The 23,701-nt window shown below is 39.7% G+C and overlaps 1 protein-coding gene across 1 annotated transcript in view; it reads left to right on the top strand.

Moving 5' to 3' along the window:
- thsd7ba (thrombospondin, type I, domain containing 7Ba) overlaps window positions 1-23,701 on the top strand; it is a 448,905-nt gene that overhangs the window by 156,060 nt on the left and 269,144 nt on the right. Inside the window, exons 8-10 of the mRNA XM_052026976.1 lie at window positions 3,078-3,193; window positions 13,396-13,528; window positions 15,080-15,183. Of these exons, the coding sequence (XP_051882936.1) occupies window positions 3,078-3,193; window positions 13,396-13,528; window positions 15,080-15,183 (353 nt within the window). The remainder of the gene's footprint in view (window positions 1-3,077; window positions 3,194-13,395; window positions 13,529-15,079; window positions 15,184-23,701) is intronic.

Raw genomic sequence — 23,701 nt, 5'->3', positions numbered from 1 at the left:
TGCGTGGATCTCCTCTGGATGTTCCGGTGTCCTTCCACATTCCAAAGACGTATGGGATAGGAAGTTACGGGCATGCTATGTTGGCGCAGGAAGCGTGGTGACACTTGCGGGCTGCCCCCAGAACACTCTATGCAAAAGATGCATTTCACTGTGTGTTTTGATGTACATGTGACTAATAAAGATATCTTATATAAAATGGAGAATCTAAACAGGAGACTGATAGGTTAAGTGCTTTATTTTGGTGTTTATCTAATATAAAAATACCCCTTCCAAAAAAATGATTATCCTGTTAGATCTGTACTTAAAACATCTAGATGAATCCTTCACTGTGTACTACCTTGATATATTCTGTTTAGAAACTGAGTATAGCTTTATCCAGTATAAACGTTGACAATGCTTTTTAAGGACACATTTTAAGCATACTAATAAATAATTTCTGAATGAAAAAAACATTGGTTGTGTTTACCAGATTAAATTTCTTTCCATGAAAAATAAATAATTAAGTTTAATCCATAAAACTTTTATATCTGTGACACAAACAGAAGCTTTTTTAATGTATAAAGAGGAGAAGCAAAGAGCAATAAAAGGAAAATAAAAAACTAAGTAGCGCTAATGGACAGCACATTAAAACATCATGGCCAATCTTTTAATCATGCTGATGAGTCTTCCAAGTTCAAACCTCAAGAACAATAATTACATTGTACAATGTTAATGAGATACTGAAGTTCGGCTTTCAAATTTTTGTCATTCCCTTCTGCAAAGAACCACATTTTAGCTTATAAATGCAGTCAAATGTTGTCAAGTCTTGCTATTTAATTATCCTTATTAAAAATAATTGATGTTAATAAATGAACAAAGGGTATTTAAGTCAATTTATGAATGAGGACAATAGCTGAATATCTAAATAAAAAGGACCACCATGCAAATTAATGTCTATTAGAACATTTAAGTGTTTAATTTCAGATTGGAACAAAATGACTATTGCTTCAAATATCATGTTGAGAACTGATGTGGGAAGCTAGCTTCCAAGGAGTGTTCTATAACCATATTAAATTTCATTTCTTATATTGTTTTAATGAAACGTACTCTTCTAGTTATACTTCTTCCTATCATATCAGCTCTGATTAACTAACCTTCATCACCCCCTCTTCACTGGCAATTCTACCGCTTGTTCTATTCAGCCTCTCTTGGTCTCCACTCGTCACAGATATTCCCTTTGCTGTCTCTAGCCCTCCTTATCTGCCCCAGTTCTGATGAAAGGTCATTGACATGAATCTTTTTCTCTCCACAGATGGTAACTAACCTGAGGATTATTTCCAGAAGTTTGTTCTTTTATTTCACTTCCAGCACCTGCAGTTTTTTTTTCCTTTTCAATACACTGAGTTGTTGTGTCACTGTGTGTTAGTGAAGATCAGTTCAATTTGCCGGTCTGTTGATCTAGCATCAACCACGATCCCAATGAGGGAAATATAATGCAGTTTAATGTTTGTGCTTGGTTAGTGATGATACTCTAGTTAATTTTTCATTCTCAGCAAAGTATTCTATAAGAAGCAATGGGGGCATTACTGGTATTGGTGTGGACATAGTTAAAGTCAATGACTCAGTGTTGGAAAGACTTTGTTTGCCCAGTTCTTGTCCCCAGCTTGAAGCAAAAGCATAATATGTTTCTTTCTCCAGGGCAATATTGGTTAACTTAATAAACTGCAAAGTCTTTTTTAAACAGTAACACAACATAGGAGCATTGTGATTTAGAAAATTGTTTGTCATTCATAACTGGAACTTAAATTGGACAATTGTCTAAAAATGCATTTAAATGCCTTCACTGAGCATGTGCCTTAGATGTTACGTGATTGACGTGCAGTGATAACTTGTATTAGCACATAGCAAATTACATAAAGTGCATTCTGAAAACTTGTATAACTCATAGTTCAGGAGCCTAATATAACTTTTCATAGTCAGAAGGTCAAAAACCAGGAACATGGACTGAGAGTAAGGGATTGGATACTTAAGGCTAAGATGAAGATCCTTTGCAGAGACTTGTAACTCCCTGAAACTCTCTAGCATGGGATTGTGGATGCTTATTTGATGCAATTATTTAAGGATGAGATTAATATATTTTTGAATACTAAGAGAATCAAGGAATATGGGATTAGCCAGGAAAGTGGATGAATCACAGGATCATCCTGATATTATTCAATGATGTAGCAGGCTCAAGGGTCAGTGTGGCCTACCCCTGCTTGTTATTCTCATATTTGAAATAAATTATCCTTTAACATTATTTTTTTGAAGTTTGCTGTATCTTTCCTTTTCTTTCTTTTTCAATCTTTTTATTAGTTTTCAAATTAATACAGATTGATATATAGCATCAATATTTATACATGCAATACAAAGAGATCAGGATAACAATCATAGCATATATAATCATAAAGAACAATAAAATATAAAAAAAATCTGTAGATCCAACGATCTCTTAATAAATGAATACAATATAAAAGAAAGGAAAGAGAAAGATTTATTATATAAATTTAAAAAAAAACCCAAAACAATAAAAAAAAATTATAAACAATATAAACTAAACAAAAAAAACTTTTCAAAAGAAAAACAAACAAAAAAAAGGGGGAAAAAAAACTGGGCTAAACTTTCTCAGTAGAAACAAAACAATATTATGTCATCAAGTCCGTTCCTCCAAGTTGGAAAGTTATTGAAAGGGGATCTACATCATGAGAAAATATTGAATAAATGGACTCCAAATATCTTCAAATTTAAGTGAAGGATCAACAGTAGCACTCCTAATTTTTTCCAAGTTTAAACATGATATAGTTTGAGAAAACCATTGAAAAGTAGTAGGAGGTATTGGATCCTTCCATTTAAGCAAAATGGATTGTTTGGCCGTTAATGTAACAAAAGCAATCACACGGAGATAAATGGCCAAACTCTATCCTTGGTAGTCCAAAAATTGCAATGATAGGGTGAGGTTGTAAATCAATCTTCAATAAGTTTGAAATAATTGTTGCATCTTTTATGTCTGATCTTTGGAACAATAATTCTTAATTCCTCCTCTTTCCCAACATTTCCAGGTGTCCTGAAAATTCCTGGCCTGAAACTTTTCAGCCATGCCTTTTGCCATGTAAAAAGGATTGCATTGTCACCCCTTTCAGTGAATGGACATCTTGCCCCACCACATGTCAGCAAGGTAATTCTTTTGAGAAATTATCCTTAGTGGTGAAGAATACTTAATCAGTTTGTTTAGGCTGCACTTGGAATATTATGTGTGGTTCTGGTCATTCCATTACAGGAAAGATGTGGTGGCTTTGGAGAGTGTGCAGATGAGGTTTACCAGGACACTGCCTGGATCAGAGGGTATGAGCTATAAAGAAAGGTTGGGCAAACTTGGCTTGTTTTCTCTGGAGCGTTGGAGGCTGAGGGAAGACCTGGTAGAAGTTTATAAAATCATGAGAGGTACAGATAGGGTAGATAATCATAATCTCTTTTCTAGAGAAGATAGTTTTAAATTGAGAGGGGGAACATTTAAAGGAGATGTTTTTACATGGAGAGTGGTAGGTGCCTAGAATATGCCATCAGGGGTGGTGGTCGAAGCAGATACAAAAGTGGTGTTTTATTGGCTTTCAGATAGGCACATGATCAGCCAGGAACTGTGGGATATAAACCATGTGCCGGTAGATGGGATTAATTTGGATTGGCATCATGGTTGGCACAGACACCATGAGTCGAAGCGCCGGTTCCTGTGCTGTACTGTTCTATGTTCTTCAATGGTGAAGAGTATTCAATCAGCTTAATCCGTCATTGAAGAACAAACTTGTAAGTGTCTCCTCCCAGAACACGTGCATACTCAAATTGCATTCTAGAGAAGCTGAATGATAAATAAAGTATAATGGGATGAGTTGTGGTGACTGTGTCTAGTGGTTTTAAAAGGAACTGCACCAATCAGCTGCTCCCAGGTAAGGAGGTACCAGGTTCTTGCAAATCCACATGACATCCTGTTACCACTTCCTTAACCACAGATTCCAACAACTCCTTACCCTGACGCTTTGCTTCAATTATTTAGAGCCCTGCTGAGGCCACACCAAGAATATTGTGAAAAGGCCTAGTCTCCCTACTGACGGAAGAATATATTTGTGATAGAGGGCATGCAGCAAAGACAGATCTTGATAGGTTTTAAAATATTATGGGAATCAAGGGCCATGGGGTTAGTGCAGGAAAGTAGTGCTGAGTTGAGAGGTCAGTCATGATGTGGTTGAATCCTGCATTAGGCACGGAAGTGGAGAACAAGATACTCCCCTTCCTAGTTCTTACCCTCTGATTAGTCCAATGACAGAGCCTGATTGTGTTGAGATTCCTTAATATAATATATTACACTGGTAATTCTGATTTTATATGTAGATAAATCATAAAAATAAATAAATATATAAATAAATATCTATTTTAATATAATTTTACTTTAAACACTAGCATTTAGAAATTAAAATATTGAGATTATTTTTTCAGCATTTTAATTAAAAATATTTATACCAATCTTAATAGTACTTTAATACCTCTGAATGTCAGAGATATTTTGAAAATAATTAGAAAGCTGTGACTGGAGGCAAGAATTCTCCCAAGCTTTGATGTCAAAATCTGTCAGGAAATCCCAAGAGCAGGGCCTCAGTGCTACATTACCTAAGGCCCAGTTTCCATTAAGGCCTTGCTGCACCTCGCTGAATGCCTTCCTGGTGTGGTGGATCTGTTAAAAATCGTTCTAAACTGGCAGTTTGGATACACCTCCAAACCAGTTAAGTATAGGCAGCAAAGACAATGGAAAACAAATTCAGTTCAATTTGGACCAGTGAAACAATAGTTCTATAGGATATTATCAACATGTTATCAAAAAATTAGCTTTGTGTTGATTTATTTCATTTGCATTTTCCAAAACTTGCATCAATGCATCATAAACTTGTGTTAAGTGGTTATTAAATAGAAATATATGTGATACAACAGAAGATGGGCAAGTCTGTGATGCAAGTGGAGCATACAAAAGCTGCTGACAGTTCTGATTTGATCCATCCTATTTTCTTTTGTTAAATAGGACACCCACCTTTTCTAAAAGTGACGTTACTGCCAACCTTGATAAACCTCCATTTTTTGAGTGCATTTAGGGAAGTCCTTCAGTAATGTTTTAGATTTCATTTTGAAGAGGTGGAAAGCTTGCATGGCAGATGATAATTACAGCAGAAATCTTGGACTTGTGGTATAGAGAAGTATTATGTTCCTGCTATATTTTGTTTCCAACATTTCTTTTGAAATGAAATCAGTCCAACTTGTGTCTGAATGCAAAATACCACTGATATTGTAAATGTGAAATAAAACAGAAAATGCTGGGAACAGTCATCAGGTCAACAGCTAAGAGAGAAACAATTAATATTTCAACTTATTTAAGATTCATTTTTTTGGAATCTGGACATCACTGGCAAGAAAACTAAACAAAAACACTAAGCTAACCTTTTTAATAATGATTAGCTAACCCATTCATCGCAAAATGTTCCAGAGCTACTGTTGGATTATCTCTGATGGTAGTGATGAGCTGTCTTGAACCTTTCATCAGAATTGGAAAAAAGCTAAAGTCAGCTAGAAGTTTTAAAATATCAGGGAAAGGGACAAGGGACAGAGAGAACATAAAGAAGGACCTGTGATAGGGTGGAGTACAGGAGAGATAAAAGGAGATGTAGGGCAGACTGGATAATTATAGAATAGAATATGCAGGCAAGGATGAATAATTACCTGACATTACTGGAAGTAAGAGAAAACAACCTGAATGCGGGTAATATGAGCAACAAAGACTAGAATTGCCGATTTTAAAATTGAACTCCTCATTGAGTTGAGAAGGCTGTAATGTGCCCAGTAATGTGAATGAAAGTGTTCTATAAAGAGATCACTGAGTCAGTGTTTGCTTTCTGCATTGTAGAGAAGGAGAAGGGGTTTCCCTGTCTCCATCTGTTCCGTTGATGTCTACTTCCACACCAGAGCTTCCACATGTCTTCCATCCTTTTTTACAGTTATCCTTCCATTATACTTGATAGCCATGACAGAGATAGTTCTTTTGCTCCGTCAGATGTCTGTATAGAAGAAAAGATGTGAGTGGCTGCAGTTTTCTGAGAGAGAGCCACATCAGACATATTGTATTTATTCTGTTGGCTCTCTGGCAAACAATTCTTAATTATGACTGAATTGTTCATTGTGAATAGTGCTACTCTTCAGTCCTCTGCTGTTCAGCCCATCTCCAACTTTTGCCAGACATCCTGACCTCCTGCTTTCCATGGCGATCCCAAAATGCAATGAGCTAATTTGGTTATCCAACCTTCATTTATAATATTAGCAAAGTTTTTTTTGTTTATTCTTTTATTTCATTGTTAATTTTATTTTTAATTAATTAACAGTGCTTCTTAACTACATTTTATTGATAACTATTTTAAAATGTTCATATTTGTAATAATTTTAATTAAATTGGGACTTTTTTTTAAAAAAACTTCATGCATATCAGAGATATTAAACAGTGAAAGGTGCCTTTGACAGTGACGGTCTGGTGGACAAGAATGTTACAGTACTCATGTCCTTTTTCTGCGTGGTATAGCATTATGCCAGGTTACAATATTAACACCGTTACACAGGAAGGATGAAAGCAATTGGGAAAGAATGACAGTATGACAGTGCACAATAAGTGTGTAAGGTGAGCCTTGGCATTCTTGGTCTACAACAAAAGGAACAGGAACTTTCTTGCATTGCGTGCAAATATAGTGCAGGAGCTTTTACCATTTTAGTTATAAATACTGGGCTAAGAGTGACCTGTGGTGCACATTTCTCACACATCAATAAAACACAAAAAGACTTGTCCACAAACCAAAAAGAAGACATTACCTCTCATCTTCTGCATTGCTTGTCTTCATAAAGGTTTTGCTAGGACGGCTCATAACACTTGTAACAGACCACAAACACTCGCTGGTTGTTTATGAGCCGAAGTCATCCCTCCCCACTATCGTAGCGTCGGGACTACAAAGATTAGCTGTGCTACTTCCTCAGCATGACCATGATACTGAACGTCACATTTCAAACCAGAGTGCTACTGCAGATTCTCCCTCAAGACTCCTAAACAAAGAAGCCTTGTTGAATTTCAAGAATAATAATTTTACATAACAAGCTGTTGACGATTCTCAGTCATGACTGCAAGAGGTACCAAAAAGAGTCACATAAGGCAGGTATATGAATATTTCCAGTCTCCGTGGAATGGTCGGTAACACTGTCATTATCTGATCTTTCTATGGCAGAAGACATGAATTGTTGATAAATTTGAGGGTGTGCTAGGTGGGATCACTGGTTGGTTATTGCTGGAGCATTTCAAGGGAAATCTTGTGACATCTTTTTCCCAGCATCTTGGCATGTGCATAAGAAGATTGTGAAATGTGGGTTTGTTTATTGGCCTAGAATAGACCAAGATGTTGAGAACCTGGTTAACATGTGTTCAACTTGCATGGATTGTAACATCCAGCTTCTGAGGACACTAATTCAGTCCAGGCCTGCAAGGCTGGTGTAAAATGTCTATTTTAACTATTGCCAGATGGGGATATGACAATTTCATCACATTATTCAATAGCCGCTGCAAGTGGATGGAAGTACAACCAGTGGGATCCTGCAGTACGACAAAAGGACTATTGATGAATTTGGACCAATCTTGACCACCAATGGATTGCCTGAAAAACTAGTGCCGCAGTTCTGTTCCAGCGAATTCAAGGAAATTTATGTGAAGCGACTACAAAAAAAAAGTCCCGCACCTCCCTGTGAGGCTGCCTTGAATGGAGAAACAAACTAGTCCATTCGGACTGTGAAGGACACTTTAAAGAAACAGCTGATGGGCAACAAAAGTTCAAGCAAGGCAGAGCTGTAATTTTCCTCTTGACATGCATATTAACTGAGCTACCAAATAACTGTTTGCTCAGAAGAAACCTAAAGGTGGTGCAGCCAAACTTAGGGGAGAGCGGAGGAAAGGAAATGGAGCCAATAAAAAACAACTACAGCTGAAACTGAAATAAAGACAGTTTTGAGTGAGTGGTGAGGTGCTAAGTAAGATGAGGGAAAAATGATTTGTTTTATCACCAAGCAGTAAATGGTTGACAAGAAACTCAGAAGGATGTATGTTGATCATTTGGTGCACACTGTTCCCAAAATGCAAGAATTGATGACAAACCAAGTCATGAGATGCAAGGTGTGCTAGAAGAGGATGTCACAGCAGAACATGAGGAAGCTGGAGAAGAGGTAATGAGAGAGAACCTGATAGAGAACAGAGAGAATTTTGAAATAGATGTTCAGTCAGCATCCAGAGTGGATGCTGGAGAGCCATCAAGCAATCCAGCAGTGTGAGAAGGTCTCAGAGAATAAGGAGACCTATGATGCAGTATATAATATAAATTTGTAAATAGTAATTCTTTTCTTTTACATGAAAGAGGGCAGTGTATTGTCGTCATCATGGCTATCCCTCGAGGTCGAGGATGATGGTCTTCGTTACGTTGATCAGGAGTAGCCCACAGAGCGAAGATGCCTGTGCATGTATTTGTTTAACGTGTACTTGGTGTTGCACTGCAAAAAGCACATGATACTTCATAAATCAACCAACTGATTCCAATGGCATGGAAACCACGATGATTGGAGCTGATGGATTTGTTGCAGCCTTCACAGCTGTTGAGTTTGAAATAACTTCATCCGTCTGTTCCACCGTTGAGGTCTTGGTTGGATTGTTCTTTGTCAGGGACCTCACCATCGACCTTACCGCCATGGGTGACCCTACCAGGAGCATAGCTCCAGATGGCACCGCTCTCGGGACCTCAGGACCACACTAGCTTCTCCACCACGACAAGGTGACAGTCCACAAAGAAGAGTGTCTTATGTATAGTATTGATCATAAAATGGCACTTGTTGCCTTAAGGTTACTATCTGTGTGCATGGTGTAAAGCGGTTAACAGCTCTCTAGTTTGCAATGCTATTTGTACAGGCTCTCATGGTTAGTCTGGAAGAGATACTACTTAAAAAAAAAAACATCTGTTGAAGCTCCTGCCTCTTGGTGAGTTTGTTCATTACCATGGTCAAACAGAGAACTCAAACTCCAGGTGCAGAGCTTGTGTTCAATGTATTGATTCACACAGATCCACAGAAGTGATTATACTGCAGTCAAGTAACACCTCTTCAAAAGTGTCACCACTGATCTGCAATAACTGTGAATTTCAACTTACAGTAACAAGACTCCATGTTGAAATTGTTGTAGATTATTTTGCAGGTGCTGGAAGCTGGAACTTACATTGGCTAACCTCTAGAAAAGGTGGAGGGAGCAGGGATCACAATGCATAATTTACCATGTCTCCTGCTTCCTGCAAGTTTATTTGATTACTGTGGGCAGCCAGTGCTAATCATGTTGCCCTTGGTTTATCGCATTAGCTATAACCAATATTGTGAGTGGCGAGCACCTATCTGACCTGCACCTGTCAAATGGTGAGATGCATAATGGATGTAGCAGGCATTGACATCTTTTTTGGAAGTCATCCTGACTTAGGAGGCATTGAAGAGTAGCACAACTTGCAATCGAGTAGGTTCCATACTTTTCCAACACTTTTGGCTGGAAGCATCAATGGAGGAGTTGTAAATTAAGAGGTATCTGCCTGTGTCTGTTGAGGAGTAGGAAGGCCGAAAGAGACACTGTGAATAGGATGTGAATAGATGGCAATGGTGGTCAATATCAAGAGCCAAGATGAACTGTATGCAGTGTGTAAGAAATTTTGTGGTCTCATATATGTACTCAAAAGCAGAGAATGCAAATGCTATATTCCACCATACGTACCACTAGCTTTAAAGCAGCTAAAGCTCTACTTCCTCAACTATCACTGTTAATCAGGATATGCTCAATGTACAGATATTCCACTACACTCCAGACTATTAGCACCTCTGCAAGCTGCAAATCCATATTTTGCAGCGAGCACACAATGTCAGCACCTCAGATAAAATTACTGAAAGAACTTCAGATAGAAAAATTGCTCCCTAACTGCTCTAAGTTGATCTAACTTCTTGGTCTAATGGTCTAAGCCCCTCCAAGGTCCATTGATGTCCTGATGACAAACAATTATTCTCCATTCTGTGTTCACTCCCACTGACCTAGAGGCCCTGATGGAATCTTTGATTTCCAACCCTGATCTCTAAACCAGCCCCCCACCCTCCTATCCCAACCATATCGCTGATTAATGCCCCGATCCCAGGCACTGGTCCTTATGGAAGATCCTCTGCCTGGCCCTGTTCCTTGCACAGTCATCAGGAATGATCTCTCTCTGCTCTCTGTCCCTCCAGCAATGTCAGACCTTTGTGAAAGTCCCCACAAAGCTTTGATCTCTTGTCTTAATCCCACTTCAAGCCACCCTCTGGCCTGTGACTCCTGACTAGACCCCAATTGTTCTTGAATGCATTATTACCCCAGCCACTATCGTTTTAATCACAGGCAAAGATTCATGTCCTCCACTTGTAACAAACAAATTTGTTGCTCCAGATTCCAGCATCTGCAGACTCTTGTGACTGCCTTGTCCATTGGTTGCCAGGTCTCTGTCCCATCCATGAACCTCTTTAGCCAGCCCTCCCAGACCTTGCTTTGGAATTGGATTGCATATTTCCCATTGCAGAAAAGTAGAGTTTCCTCTCAGAAGCCCTGGGTATGAGAGAAATTTTCAGTGGGGTGATCACTGTTTGAGTGCACAATGAGGATTAATTTTAATTTGAAAGCATTCTATGATCCATATCTATAATTGTGTTGAGTGAAATGATTGAGTAAGTAAAAAAAAACATCATTTGGAAAATCGAGCAGTAATATGCATGTTTAATTGCTAGAAATTAGAATCTAGGAATTAAGAGTGAAGAAAGATAAAACACCACCCAAGTCTTTGAGAATACAGAGCTGTGAGGAATTAAAGAAAGATAACAACCTTTAAATGAAATTCCAGTACTAGGAAAATGCAAGGAAAACTCTGTTGTTTTTAGTTTTGATCGCAGTTTACACTCAAGAACACTTTGTAATGGCTTCAAGAATTGCATTGAGCAAAAGAGAGGTTGAATATGCAGATCTCCCTTGAAAAAGAAATCAACAGAAATTAATTTAAGTGTACTAAGTAAATTCCTGAGGCTGTCCTGAAGAAGATTGTTTTACAATTACAGGAGTAAAGAAATGTTTTGCTTCAATGACCACAGTAACATAGTCCTATTAATTAAATTCTTACTGTTTGTAGTGAGGATGTTGACAAGTGTTTCTCTGGGGTTCTTGGTGACATTGCCCTCGGATTTTGTGAACTTAACCATGAACAATGATTGAAAGCACACAATGAACTGTATCCATTAAAGGAGCAAATTTAATTTAGTGATTGCAACTAAATTATCATTATCTCTGAAAATCAAAACATAGATCCAATAACAAGTGAAGCTGGGAATGCCATTGCTTCCTTTATCACATATGCTTGTAGACATCTCCAGAAAGCTTTGGTAATCATGGGCAGGTAGATTATCAATTTTAACTTGTTGGTAGATTTGCAATATTTTATATGAATTGTTTAAGCCATCCACTTTCCAAGATGCTGCAACATTCTTCACACTCTGTTGCAGCCCAGAGAACATATAGTCACGTGATAAAACCATTAAAGTGACATTCATTATCTGCAAGCTGATATTATATTTAACATATGTTACACTTTTATAATGAAAAATAGGAAGAAAAAACAAATATTCAAGATAACATTTCAGTCTCCATAGGCTTTAGAGTCAGCACAGAAAGGGCTCATTCATTCCATCACATCCATGCGGACCTTACATCTACACTTATCCCATTGGCCTGCATTAGGATTATACCCTTCTATGCCTTGCCTGTTTAAGTGTCCATCTAAATACTACTTAAAGTAATTGTATCTGAATCCATCATCTCTTTAGAAGCACATTCCAGATATCAGCCACACTGTTGCGATTAAAAACATCCTCCTTCCTACTTTCCTCTCACCTTAAACCAATGCCCTCTTGTTCTTGATACCCCTACCATGGGAAAACGATTTTGATTATTTAGCCTATCCATGTTTCAGGTCATCCCTCAACCTCCTTCAATCCAGGGAAAACAAGCCCAGACTATCCAAAGTCTCCCTGTAACTAAAATCTTCCAATCCAAGCAACATCCTGGTGATACTCCTCTGTATATTCTCTGGTGCTATTACATCCTTCCTATGGTGTGGCAACCATAAATGCACAAGTACAGTCTAACCACTGTTTTATAAAGTTACAGCTAACCAGTGTTTTATAAATTTACTTTGGCACCAAGTCTTCCAAATACTTAGTTCAACAGACTGTTTTTTTTCAGATCTGTTCCTCACTAGTTACAACTTTACAAGGACCTTTAGTCAAGCTGCTGTGTATTGTTCTGCAGGGATAATGATACATCTTACGGTATTTCCATATCTGCTTCAGATATGGAGATATATGGAAATATTTCCATATATTGTTTAAACGTGCCTGGAAATCCAGAGGCTCAGGTAACTCTATTTATTCCATTGCGCACCATCTCAATGAATTACATGCGCATATTTTATCTCAGTTGGGAAGGATCAAGAAAGTGGAAAAACATTATAATTCCACCCACCAGCACTTCTGGTACCACATCTCAGTAACTCTTTATTACAGAAGAACTTTTACAATGACAGGCAGCATTTTTAGTTTCCTTTCACGCAATCTGCCTCTGGAACTTTAGCTGCAGCAACATTGCATGCACAGTCTCATGACACAGCCTTAAGTGTCAACATTAAACCAACCATTAGTGTCCACAAAGCGGCAGCACATTATGACACACGTGTAACATTAACAATTTAAATATCTCGTGATGTATTAGTGGTGTAGCATAGCACTTCTGCATATCAAAGGCATCGGGCAACAAATTGTTCTGCTGGGATTTATGACTCTGTTCCTTTCCCCCCCATGCTGAGTTCTATCAATGAGAAACAGTTGGGAAGCTGGAAACTGCCTGCTTCCTGATGGAGAGTACCAAACTCAAATTGCGTCATCCTGGGATCAGTGCACGCTTTTCTTATTATGTAGAAGTGATGGACGTCAGGGTTTATATTGCCTGTCTAGCAGTTTTATACGAGTATCTTATTGCATGTCTCTGTGTGGAGGTGGGTCAGGCTGTACAACAGTAGGGGGAAGGGTGTGAGTGGTTGTAGGTTAGAAAGTATAACTAAAACATGTCTTGTTTTAAAATTGTTGCATAATATTTCTATTTTCCTTTAATTCCCAGGTTCATCAGTAACAAATTATCCAACTATTTTTCCAATACTTCTTATTTTTTTTCAGGCAATTCTTCTACTGCTAAACAGTCTCGCTACAGAATTATCATCCAGAAGCCTGACAATGGAGGACAGGAGTGTCCAGATACTCTGTATGAAGAAAGGGAATGTGAAACACTTTCTGTTTGTCCTGTCTATAGGTAAAAATAGCTGGAGACAAAATTTGGATTCACATTTTATTCACCTGTAGCAGTTCCCATTATCTGAAAGAATGACTAAAGGATCTTGAAGTCAAAGTATAAGAACAGAAGAACAGGCCATAAAGTGGATTATTGACCAAAATACTGGCAAAGTTTACTGACATTTCAGTGTGCTCTATCCACTACTTCATTGTAGCAGAAACCTTAAGAACATAAAAATGTAGGAAACAAGAGCAGAAGTAGTTCTGCTGATCCAGTCTGGATATCAGTACCACTTGCCTGCTCTCTCCACATATCCCTTGACTCTCTTGCAGATGAAATGTTTTCAATTTTCACCTTGAACATATTCTTTGGGTTGTAGAATTCCAAAGAGTCACAACTCTTTGAGAGAAGAAATACTTCCCCATCTTAAGGGGTTGAGCATTTATTCTTAGATTGTACTGCCCAGTTCCAGATACTCCCACTAGGGCAAACGTCCTCTCAGTCTTCACCTTGTCAACCCTCTTCAGAACCTAATGTTTCAATAAGATTATTTCTCCTCCTTCTGAACTCCAATGAGTATTGACCCAAGAAGGATATCCTTCTTTAAATATGGAGACCAAAACTATGGACGGCACTCATCAGTGATCTGTAACTTTGTATCAAGGATTTCCTACCCCTTGCAAGAAAGGCCAGCATTCCATTAGCCTTCTTAATTCCTTCCTTCCTTCCAAAGTAGAGAATCCCATAGTTTCTTACATTGTATTCTATCTACCAACGTCTTGCACAGTCATTATATCCCTTTGCAGGCTCTTTGTATCTTCAGCAAATTTAGCTACAGTATACTTTGGCCCTTCATCCACATCATTAATGCATTTGTAAATTGTCAGTAGTTGTAAATACTGATCCTTATGATGTCCCAGTACTTACTGATTGAATTCTGACAATACGTATCAGAAGTGTTGCTCCATCAAATATGTTTTTTAGTGTTCAGGTCCTTGTAGACATTGCAAGTAATGCAAGTTTTGCATTCAATTGAAATTCATTAAAATTTGCTATGATAAGCAAAAGAAAACTTAAGGCATTGGATTATCATTGAAGCCTGACACTGGTATTAATGTTTATAATCATCTCTGGACACTGCTTCTGTCTGTTTTCTTGTAATGTCTTTCTTTTACTTTTTACAATTAACCTACTAAATGGACTTCTTTGGCATGTGGGAGGAAACTAGAGCACTGGTTACTGCATGCAGGAGATAACCTCTCAGATCTGTGATGATTCCCCAGGCGACCACAAGCCAAAGATTCTTATAACTAACAGAAACAATAGCACCAACAGACTTGCATGTTAACTACAGACTTTTTAGCCCTTACTGATCCAACCTTCCTATCATGCCTTGAATCTGTGGTCACTTGACCTCATCAATGCCATTGAATGAGTCAGGTATTTTTCCTTATTTGTACAGGTCACTGATGAGCTTAAAATAAATCCATCTTAAACTGATTTGACATGAAGACTAAATTCCTCGACCATTCGGAAGGAATTATCACCACTTTGTTTATTTAATTTCAGGTGGAAGACGCACAAATGGCATCACTGTATTTTGGCACCTGATTATGTCAGACAGGGAACGATTGGAGCGGCAGAGGCCTGTGGTTCTGGTTTACAATCCAGGGGTAAGATTCTATTGTAATCTTTTTTGTCTCACCAGCAACTACGAGAGATTCCAATGTTCTTATTAATTGTCCAATCACAAAATGTTGTCGACTCAGCATCCCAATAATTTATAGTTGGTTTATTATTGTCACATGTACTGAGGTTTTGTTTTGCAAGCCATCCATACAGATCATTTCATCTCATCAGTACATCGAGATAGTACAAGGAAAAAGCAATAACAGAATGCAGAATACGGTGTTACAGTTACAGAAAAAGTGCAGTGCAGCCAAACTATGGTACAAGACCATGACGAGGTAGATTGTGAGGTCAAGAGTCCATCTTATCGTACCAGAGAACCACTGAATAGTCTTATAACAGCGGGATAGGAGCTGTCCTTGAGCCTGGTGCTGTGTGCTTTCAGGCTTTGTATCTTCTGCCCGATGGGAGGAGGACAAGAGAGCATGTCCGGGGTGGAAGGGGTGTTTGATTATGTTGGCTGCTTTACTGAGGCATTGAGAAGTGTAGACAGAGTCCATGGAGGGGAGGCTGGTTTTTGTAATGTGCTGAACTGTGTCCACATCTCTCTGCAGTTTCATACACTCTGAGGTAGAGCAGTTGCCACACCAAGCAGTGATGCATCCAGATGGGATGCTTTCTATAAAAATTGGTGAGGGTCAACACGACATGCCAAACTTCCTTAGCCTCCTGAGGAAGTAGAGGTGCTGTTGCACTTTCTTGGTTATGGCATCTATGTGGTTGGACCAGGACAAGCTATTGGTGATGTTTACACCTAAGAGCTTGAAGCTTTCAAACATCTCCACCTCAACACCATTGATGTAAACAGGAGATATATATGTGTGAATGACTCATTGGGTAGTATTAGTTATTTTAGATGTTCTTGAATTAAGTCAAATTAATTGCTTTTATTGTTTTAGGTTTTAATGTTTTTGTGTTAGATGTTTTAATTAAATGATATTTGATAGTTTTAAATGTTTTTGAATGCCTGAGGTTTTCAAAGTCCTTCAAGAGTCTAATGATTAGCAAAGCTTAGGAATGTGGTTTAGCTGCACCTGTTAAAGCACTTCCAGATGTTTCTTGGGTGGGGTTTGAGCTGGCCTGCCCAGGGGATACTCTTTTATCATGAAAAACCATGCAACACCTCATTCTTTAGGATTGGGATAGCTTTGGGGTGAAAGTTGATGCTGGTGGGTCTGTAAATGACCATATTTAACCTGTAGATCAGCAGCAAGCAAGGCACCTCACCGCAATGAGTGAGGTACCTTGCTTGCTGGCCTATTGCAGTATAATAAGGAAGAATGATGCCCTTATAAGAATCCAGAATGGATTCATAGGAGCTAAACTATAATCATGAATTGCAGAGATTGCAATGATTGATAGACTGTGTCTGTTGATTACAATGCAGGCAACATGCTAACTCAATGCACCTAGCTCATTTCAATGGTTCCAGATTATATTTGGATCCAGTTTAAGGCAACCCTGCACTGTATAAAGTTACAAAAGCAAAATACGACTGGAAGTCCAAGATAGAACCTGAAAATGTTCCTCCGAACAAACAGCAGAAGCAGATAGAGAAATATGTCTTGAATAGCACCTATATAAGCATGTCAGTTCACATCAGGATCACCAATATCTAGTCAAAGGGCTCACTACTGGAAACTTCAGTACTTCACAAAGCCCAAGGGTGTAGATGAGCAGTGGAAGAAGATCATAAAGGTCTGAGGGTGGGTTGAGGATCAGAGGGGCCAGCAATCAAGACTGGTAGCTGGAGAAGGCATTGGTCAAACAGGAAAAGAAGAATGTGCAGAAGGATTGGTAAAGAGGACAGGTTGGGAAGATGGCAGCGTGGTTCAAGTTGAGAACAGACTGTTGGGGATTAGCTGGTGGTAGAAAAGTTGATGGTCTGGGAAGCTCAAGTATGTTGTCATTGTTGGGGCAAGGTGTGTAGTCATGAGCTGGAGTTGTTGTCTCGATTTTAAGTTCCCACTCCTGTCTGCTGCCAAGTAACACAGTTCCACAGATTAGTTCTGTTAAAATGCGTTCATTAGCAGTATACTGCGGGAGAATTCTCCTCAAACTCTCATGTAGTCTTTATCGGAGGTCTCTGCAGTCCAAAGGAGCAGACAGTAAGTTATACAGATATTGTCACACACACTTAATGAATTCGGCTCCACGAGTTTCGGTCAGGCCTCAGAGATCCCGAGACAGACATCGCACCTATTGTCCAACATAATTGAGTTATAATCAAGAGATTCAAAGACAGGTATCACCGTCATTGTTTAGGACAAGCTTCCCACTCGTTGTTTATTGCACCCTCGTTGTTTATTGTACCCACCACCCTTATTGTCTAGCATAACTGGTCTGCAACCAAAGTTCCAGACACAGTAATTATCACTTATCCATGAGTCAGTAGCTTGCCCGCTCTTGCTTGCGAGGTATTTTTCCATCAGTTATATATATATAGTTACAGTCAGTCACAGTTTCTTAACCCTTTGCTTCCTCAGAGTAATGGGGCGATAGGTCTGGAAGGAGAGTAGGTTAAGTCCACTTCTTGAAAGAGACATCCTTGAGGTGGGTTCCCAGTACCAGACTCATTAGGGTAGGACTACAAGCAGGGCACTCATTAAGTAATACTGAAGTGGGCCTCCCAAACACTGATTGTTTCAGCAAGATGGTTTATCTGTTTACATATGTTACAAGGTTGTAAATCGAACTGCAACACTTGCGCCTAACATCATCCAGAAGGAGAAGAACACTGTTCCTGTCTTTCTCTTCAATCATGAAGGATTTATAGTTGGTTCTCTTTGTGATACTAAGAGACCAGAGTGAGATTTGTTTCAGAGAACATGTATATCATAGTTTTTCAAGAAGTTGTTATGCAAGAAGTTAAATTACCGCACATATAGTTCAGTCAGTTGAAGACAGATGCTACCTATTAACAACCACAAACAATCCAGTTTCACACTGAGAACATTGTAACACCTAGGCATTACATCTTCTTTAAATCCATTAAAGCAACCCTTATTGCTGTTGCCCTGTCTGACTTGTCATCAATCTTGGTCTTTGTCTCTGCTTAATTGCCATCTATTCTATAATCTCATTTGAAAAAAATGCACAGGGAATCAAATATTGCAAGCTTCCCTCAAGTAATCCCACAAAATTTAAGAGGAATGAATGATTGTCTGCTCTACTGGAATGGTCTAAGGACAGGCTTTGCTAGCCAAGTTCTATTCTAAATTAGAAGCTGAATAAAACACTGAGATTACATCATTCCACTGGGCAAAAGGTATGCCATATACTGTATTCTGCAACACTTGCTCTATCCCCAGTCCATGGGTGTCCACCTAAGTTGTAAAGTATCTCCTGTGTATAACCTTAATGTATGCCCACATGGTCCAAATTTACCCGTTGAAGCTGGCTAACACTGATTCAGGTTTTTCTTTTATCTCTTAGAGGTGTTCATCGATTCTGACCACTGGCAGAAGCCATTGCAAAGGCTTGGGAAGATTAGTGGGAGCCATAATGGAGCAGGTGCAAGAGCTTGCATTCTGATTTTCCATGAGAGTAGTGGGCACCTTGGTTGTTGTGATGGAGAATTGCAGAAAGGTCCTGTTCACACAAAAACCCAAAAAGCCCTTTGATCCATACTGAGGAACGAAGCACCAATGATATTCAAGTAGTGTCACCAAAAGTTCAATGACATGACACACTATGTAAAGGTCAGAAAAGAATCATCAAATTTGATCAGCTGTGCCAGGTCCCTCATATTTCTCCATTTTAAACTCCCAATCAACAATGTCTATCCATCAGAACTCCTAACATTTACATCCCCTACCACGTACACTTAAAAATAATAACAAGACTTGCACTGCATCTCACAGCTCGTACACTCTGCCAGCTATGCAAAGATTACAACACATTATTCAGACACATTGCATGACACTAATGCACTTCCCTCTCTTTCAGGACAAGAAAAGTGTGCAACTGGTATCAGCAACAGCTGTCCAGTTTAGGATAAGCCTGAGACAATTGTCTCACTGCCCTAAAGGAGACAATGCTGCTGACCCCCATTGATCCTGCTCTAACTGAATCTGTGTTCATATCTAACTTACCTTTTCCCTTGTTCTGGATACAGATGAAAGATACAGATGATATTAGCAAGTCCCTCTTACTTGTCCCCTCCCCTTATCATGATCCTACCCTTTCGCTTCTTTGCCCTCAAATAGCCGAGATATCTCACTTGGTCAGACAATGGCAACTGAACAAGACAGTGAAGAAAAATGTATCCCTTCACTTTCATTCATTGGCTCAGAAATTGGCACTCTGTGTATTGTTGAAGGTAGCCTTGATATGGGATTGGCACATATGAGTCACTAAGCATGGGTGGTCCACAGCTAGGGTAAGAGTATCTCAGGCACCAGAACCCCAGAAGCCAGGGGTGCAAAAAGAGAGTGGTTGATATCTGCAATTCACTGTGAGAGATGGTGGTAGAATTACCATGTTTAAGAGATGGCTCTTGAACAGGACAGGCAAAGAAGGATTTGGACCTGATGTGGGCGGATAGGATTAGTGTAGATAGACAAAAAGGTCAGTATGGAGGTGGAGGCTGAAAGACCTATTTCTGTGCTGTACAGCTGACTGACTGTGACTATGACTTTAAGTAGCCTGGATCATTGCCAAGGCAATGTGGTTTGAGTCCAAATCATGGGTTGGTCAGGTCGTACATTCATCAGTTGTGATATGTTGGTGTTGAGATGATCAACAATAAATGTAAACCTTATTTTTTGGGGGGACTTGTGTGAGAATGAATAGTTTTAAATGAAGTCTCATGGGTATGTACAATAAGATATTTGGAGCATTGGCAGGCCTGATTTAAAGTCTACTTAAAATGTTATACATTGGGGCATTCAGCTCCAATGATGTTGATGGTTTTTGTGGAACCAGCACTGATATGGTAGCCTTCTCTAGTCTACCTGCAGACCATCAAGCAACATCTCGTAATTAATTTCTCATGATCCGTTGCAGCACACTGGAGGATGTCCATCATCTGAGTGTTTCAGTGGAAATTCTGACTACTGGTATGAATCTCAGGCTGCTGTGAATACAGCTCTGGATACTATTGTTCAAAAGACTTTGAGAGTATTGTGGTACACCAACAATCTCTCCTTCAGCAGATTCTAAGATTTGATGTGGCATCACGCAGGAAGTGGCAGTGGCTTCATGTAGCTCAAGTTTGCTTTCAATTCTCAGGTTGGCAGCATTCATGATACTGCAATGCTACACCATTAGTGCCCTTTCTATTAATTTGGCCCCAAGGTTTAAAGTGAGAGGAAGGAGTTTTAAAGGGGATTTGAGAGGAAAGTTTTTTTTTACACTGAGAGTGCTTGATAACTGGAACATACTGCCAGAGGAGGTGGTGGCACTTAAATAGGCAGTACACAGAAGGATTTAGACCTAATGTGGGCAAATGGGAATGGTGTAAATGGACAACATGTCACTATGGATGTGGTGGCTGAAGGGCCCATTTCTGTGCCATAGAACTCCCTATGACTCTAAGTAGCCCAGATCATTGTCAAGGCAATATGGTTTGAGCCCAGATCATGGTTAGGTCAGGTCATACATTCATCAGTTATGATGTTGGTGGGGAGAAGATCAGTGATAGATGTAACAGTGGCTTGCCTTATTTTGTTTTGTTCTGGATGACTTCTTCCTTTCAAAATCTTGGGAAATAGAAGACGCACATTAATTGATCTCGCATGTAGTAAGCAAATTAATATTGTATAATCATAGAGTCATAGAAAGGGATGGTCACCTTGGTAGTGCTATATTATAGACCCCCCCAGTAGTCAGAGGGAACTTAAGGAGCAGATGTGTCGAGAAATTGCACATAGTTGTGAGAAGAGTAGGGTAGTGCTAGTGGGAGATTTCAATTCTCCAAGTATCGACTGGGCTACTCAGTTCAAAGGGCCTGGATAGGGCAGAATTTGTGTGGTGCATCCAAGATAGTTTCCTTATGCAATATATATGGAGGAACCTACTCAGGAAGGAGAAATACTGGACCTCCTCTTGGGGAATAAGGCAGGCCAAGTAACTGAAGTGGCAGTTGGGGAGCACTTTGGGTCCAATGACCACCATTCCATTAGTTTTAATATAGTTATGGAAAAAGATAGAACAGGTTAAAGTCCTGAACTGGAGCAGCACCAACTTTGAGGGCATTAGGCAGGATCTAGCTGGGGTCGACTGGGTGACTCTATTTAAAGGCAAAGGATCAGTGGCAAGTGGGAGGCTTTTAAAACTGTCATATCAGGAGTCCAGGGGTAGCATGTTCCTGATAGGGTGAAGGGTAGACATACCAAATTCTGGGAACCCTGGCTGATGAGAAATATTGAGGCTCTGGTCAGGAAAAAGAAGTAAACATACATCATGTTTAGGCAGCTAGGTACAAATAAATCACTCGACAAATATAAAAAGTTTAAGACCAGGCTTAAGGGGGAAATCAGGAGGGCAAAAAAAAAGGGTATAAGATGAACTTGGCAGGCAGGGTTAAAGATAATACCAAGAGGTTCTTCAGTTGGGTGACCAGGGAGAGACTAGGTCCTCTTAAAGACCATCAGGGCTGCCTATGTGTGAAACTGCAGGAGATGGCTGAGATTTCTCCTCAGTGTTTACTGGAGAGAATATCATGGATGCCAAGGAAATGAGGGTAATAAATAGTGAGGTCTTGGATCATATGCATATTAGGAGGAAGGAGGTATTTGCAACCCTGAAGCACATTAAAGTGGGCAAATCCCTAGGTGCTGATCAAATGCATCCTTGGATCTTGTGGGAGGCCAGGGAAGAAATCACGGAAGCCCTTGCAGAGATATTTGCTTTGTCGTTAGCCAATGGCTAAGTTCTAGAAGACTGAAGGATGGCTAATGTTGTTCCATCCTTCAAGAAGGATAGCAAGGACAGGCCAGAGAACTACAGGCCAGTGAGCCTGACTTCAGTTGTAGAAAAGTTACTGGAGGGAATTCTGAGGGACAAGATCAACCATCACTTGGATAGTCAAGGCCTGATCAGGAATAGTCCGCATGGTTTTGTGTGTGTGAGAGGTCATGTCTGATGAATCTTTTGGATGTTTTCAAAGAGGTAACTAAGGGGATAGATGAAGGTAGGGTTGTGGATGTCATATATATAGACTTTGGTAAGGCCTTTGACAAGGTCCCACATGGCAGGCTGATCTAGAAAGTTAGGTTGCTTGGGATTCAGGAGGAGTTAGCATGGTTGGTTCAGAATTGGCTCGATGATAGGAAGCAGAGGGTGATGGTTGAAGGTCGATTCTCTGACTGGAGGCCTATGACTAGTGGGGTACCCCAGAAGTCAGTGTTGGGACCTCCATTATTCATTTATGTAAATGATTTGGATTAACAAGTTTGTTGATGATACTAAATTAGGGGACCTTGTTGATAGTGAAGAAGGTTACAATGAATTACAAAGAGATCTTGATCAGTTAGGGAGATGGGCTGAGGAATGGCAAATGGATTTCAACCGAGATAAGTGTGAGGTGATGCATTTTGGGTAGAAGCCAGTATAGGATTTGTACAGTGAAGGGCAGGGCACTGATGAGTATTGTGGAACAGAGAGACTTGGGAGTACAAGGGAACAATTCGCTGTAAGTGGCAGTGCAAGTGGACAGGGTGGTGAAGTAGGCATTTAGCATGCTGGCCTTCACCAGTCAGGGCAATGAGCTTAGGAGTAGGGATATTATGTTGCAGTTATATAAGTTGTTGGTGAGGCCGCACTTGGAGTATTGTGTACGGTTTTGGTCATCCTGTTATAGGAAAGACATTGTCAAGCTGGAGAAGGTGCAGACGAGGATTCTGCCTGGACTGGAGGGCCTGAGTTACAGAGAGAAGTTGGCCACACTGGATCTTTATTCCTTGGTGCATGGAAGAATGATGGGTGACCTCATTGAAGCTTATAAAATCATGAGGGGTATGGATAAGGTGGAAGGTCATAATCTTTTCCCCAGGGTTGGAGAATCTATAACTAGAGGATGCAGATACAAGACAAGAGGGGAGAGATTTAAAAGAGAGGTAACTTCTTTACACAGGGTAGCGAGTACCTGGAATGAGGTCCCAGAAGAAGTGGTTGAGGCAGGTACAATTGCAATGTTTAAGAGGCATTTGGATAGGTACATGGAGGGGAGGTGCTTGGAGGGTTATGGGCCAAAAGAAGGTAAGTAGGACTAGAACCATAGAACCACAGAACAATACAGGCCCTTCGGCCCACCATGTTGTGCTGACCTTCAAACCACTCCTAAGACTATCTAACCCCTTCCTCCCACATATCCCTCTATCTTAAATTCCTCCATCTGCTTATCCAACAATCTCTTGAACTTGACCAATGTATCAGCCTCCACCACCACCCCAGGCAGCACATTCCATGCACCAATCACTCTCTGGGTGAAAATCCTCCCTCTTACGTCTCCCTTGAACTTCCCACCCATTACAAGAGGACGTGGCTTTAAGGTATTGA

This window comes from Pristis pectinata, chromosome 1 (assembly GCF_009764475.1).
Source record: "Pristis pectinata isolate sPriPec2 chromosome 1, sPriPec2.1.pri, whole genome shotgun sequence".
NCBI classification, from domain to species: domain Eukaryota; kingdom Metazoa; phylum Chordata; class Chondrichthyes; order Rhinopristiformes; family Pristidae; genus Pristis; species Pristis pectinata.
The sequence above is the reverse complement of the archived record's forward strand: the minus strand, read 5'-3'. Positions and strand labels throughout refer to the sequence as shown.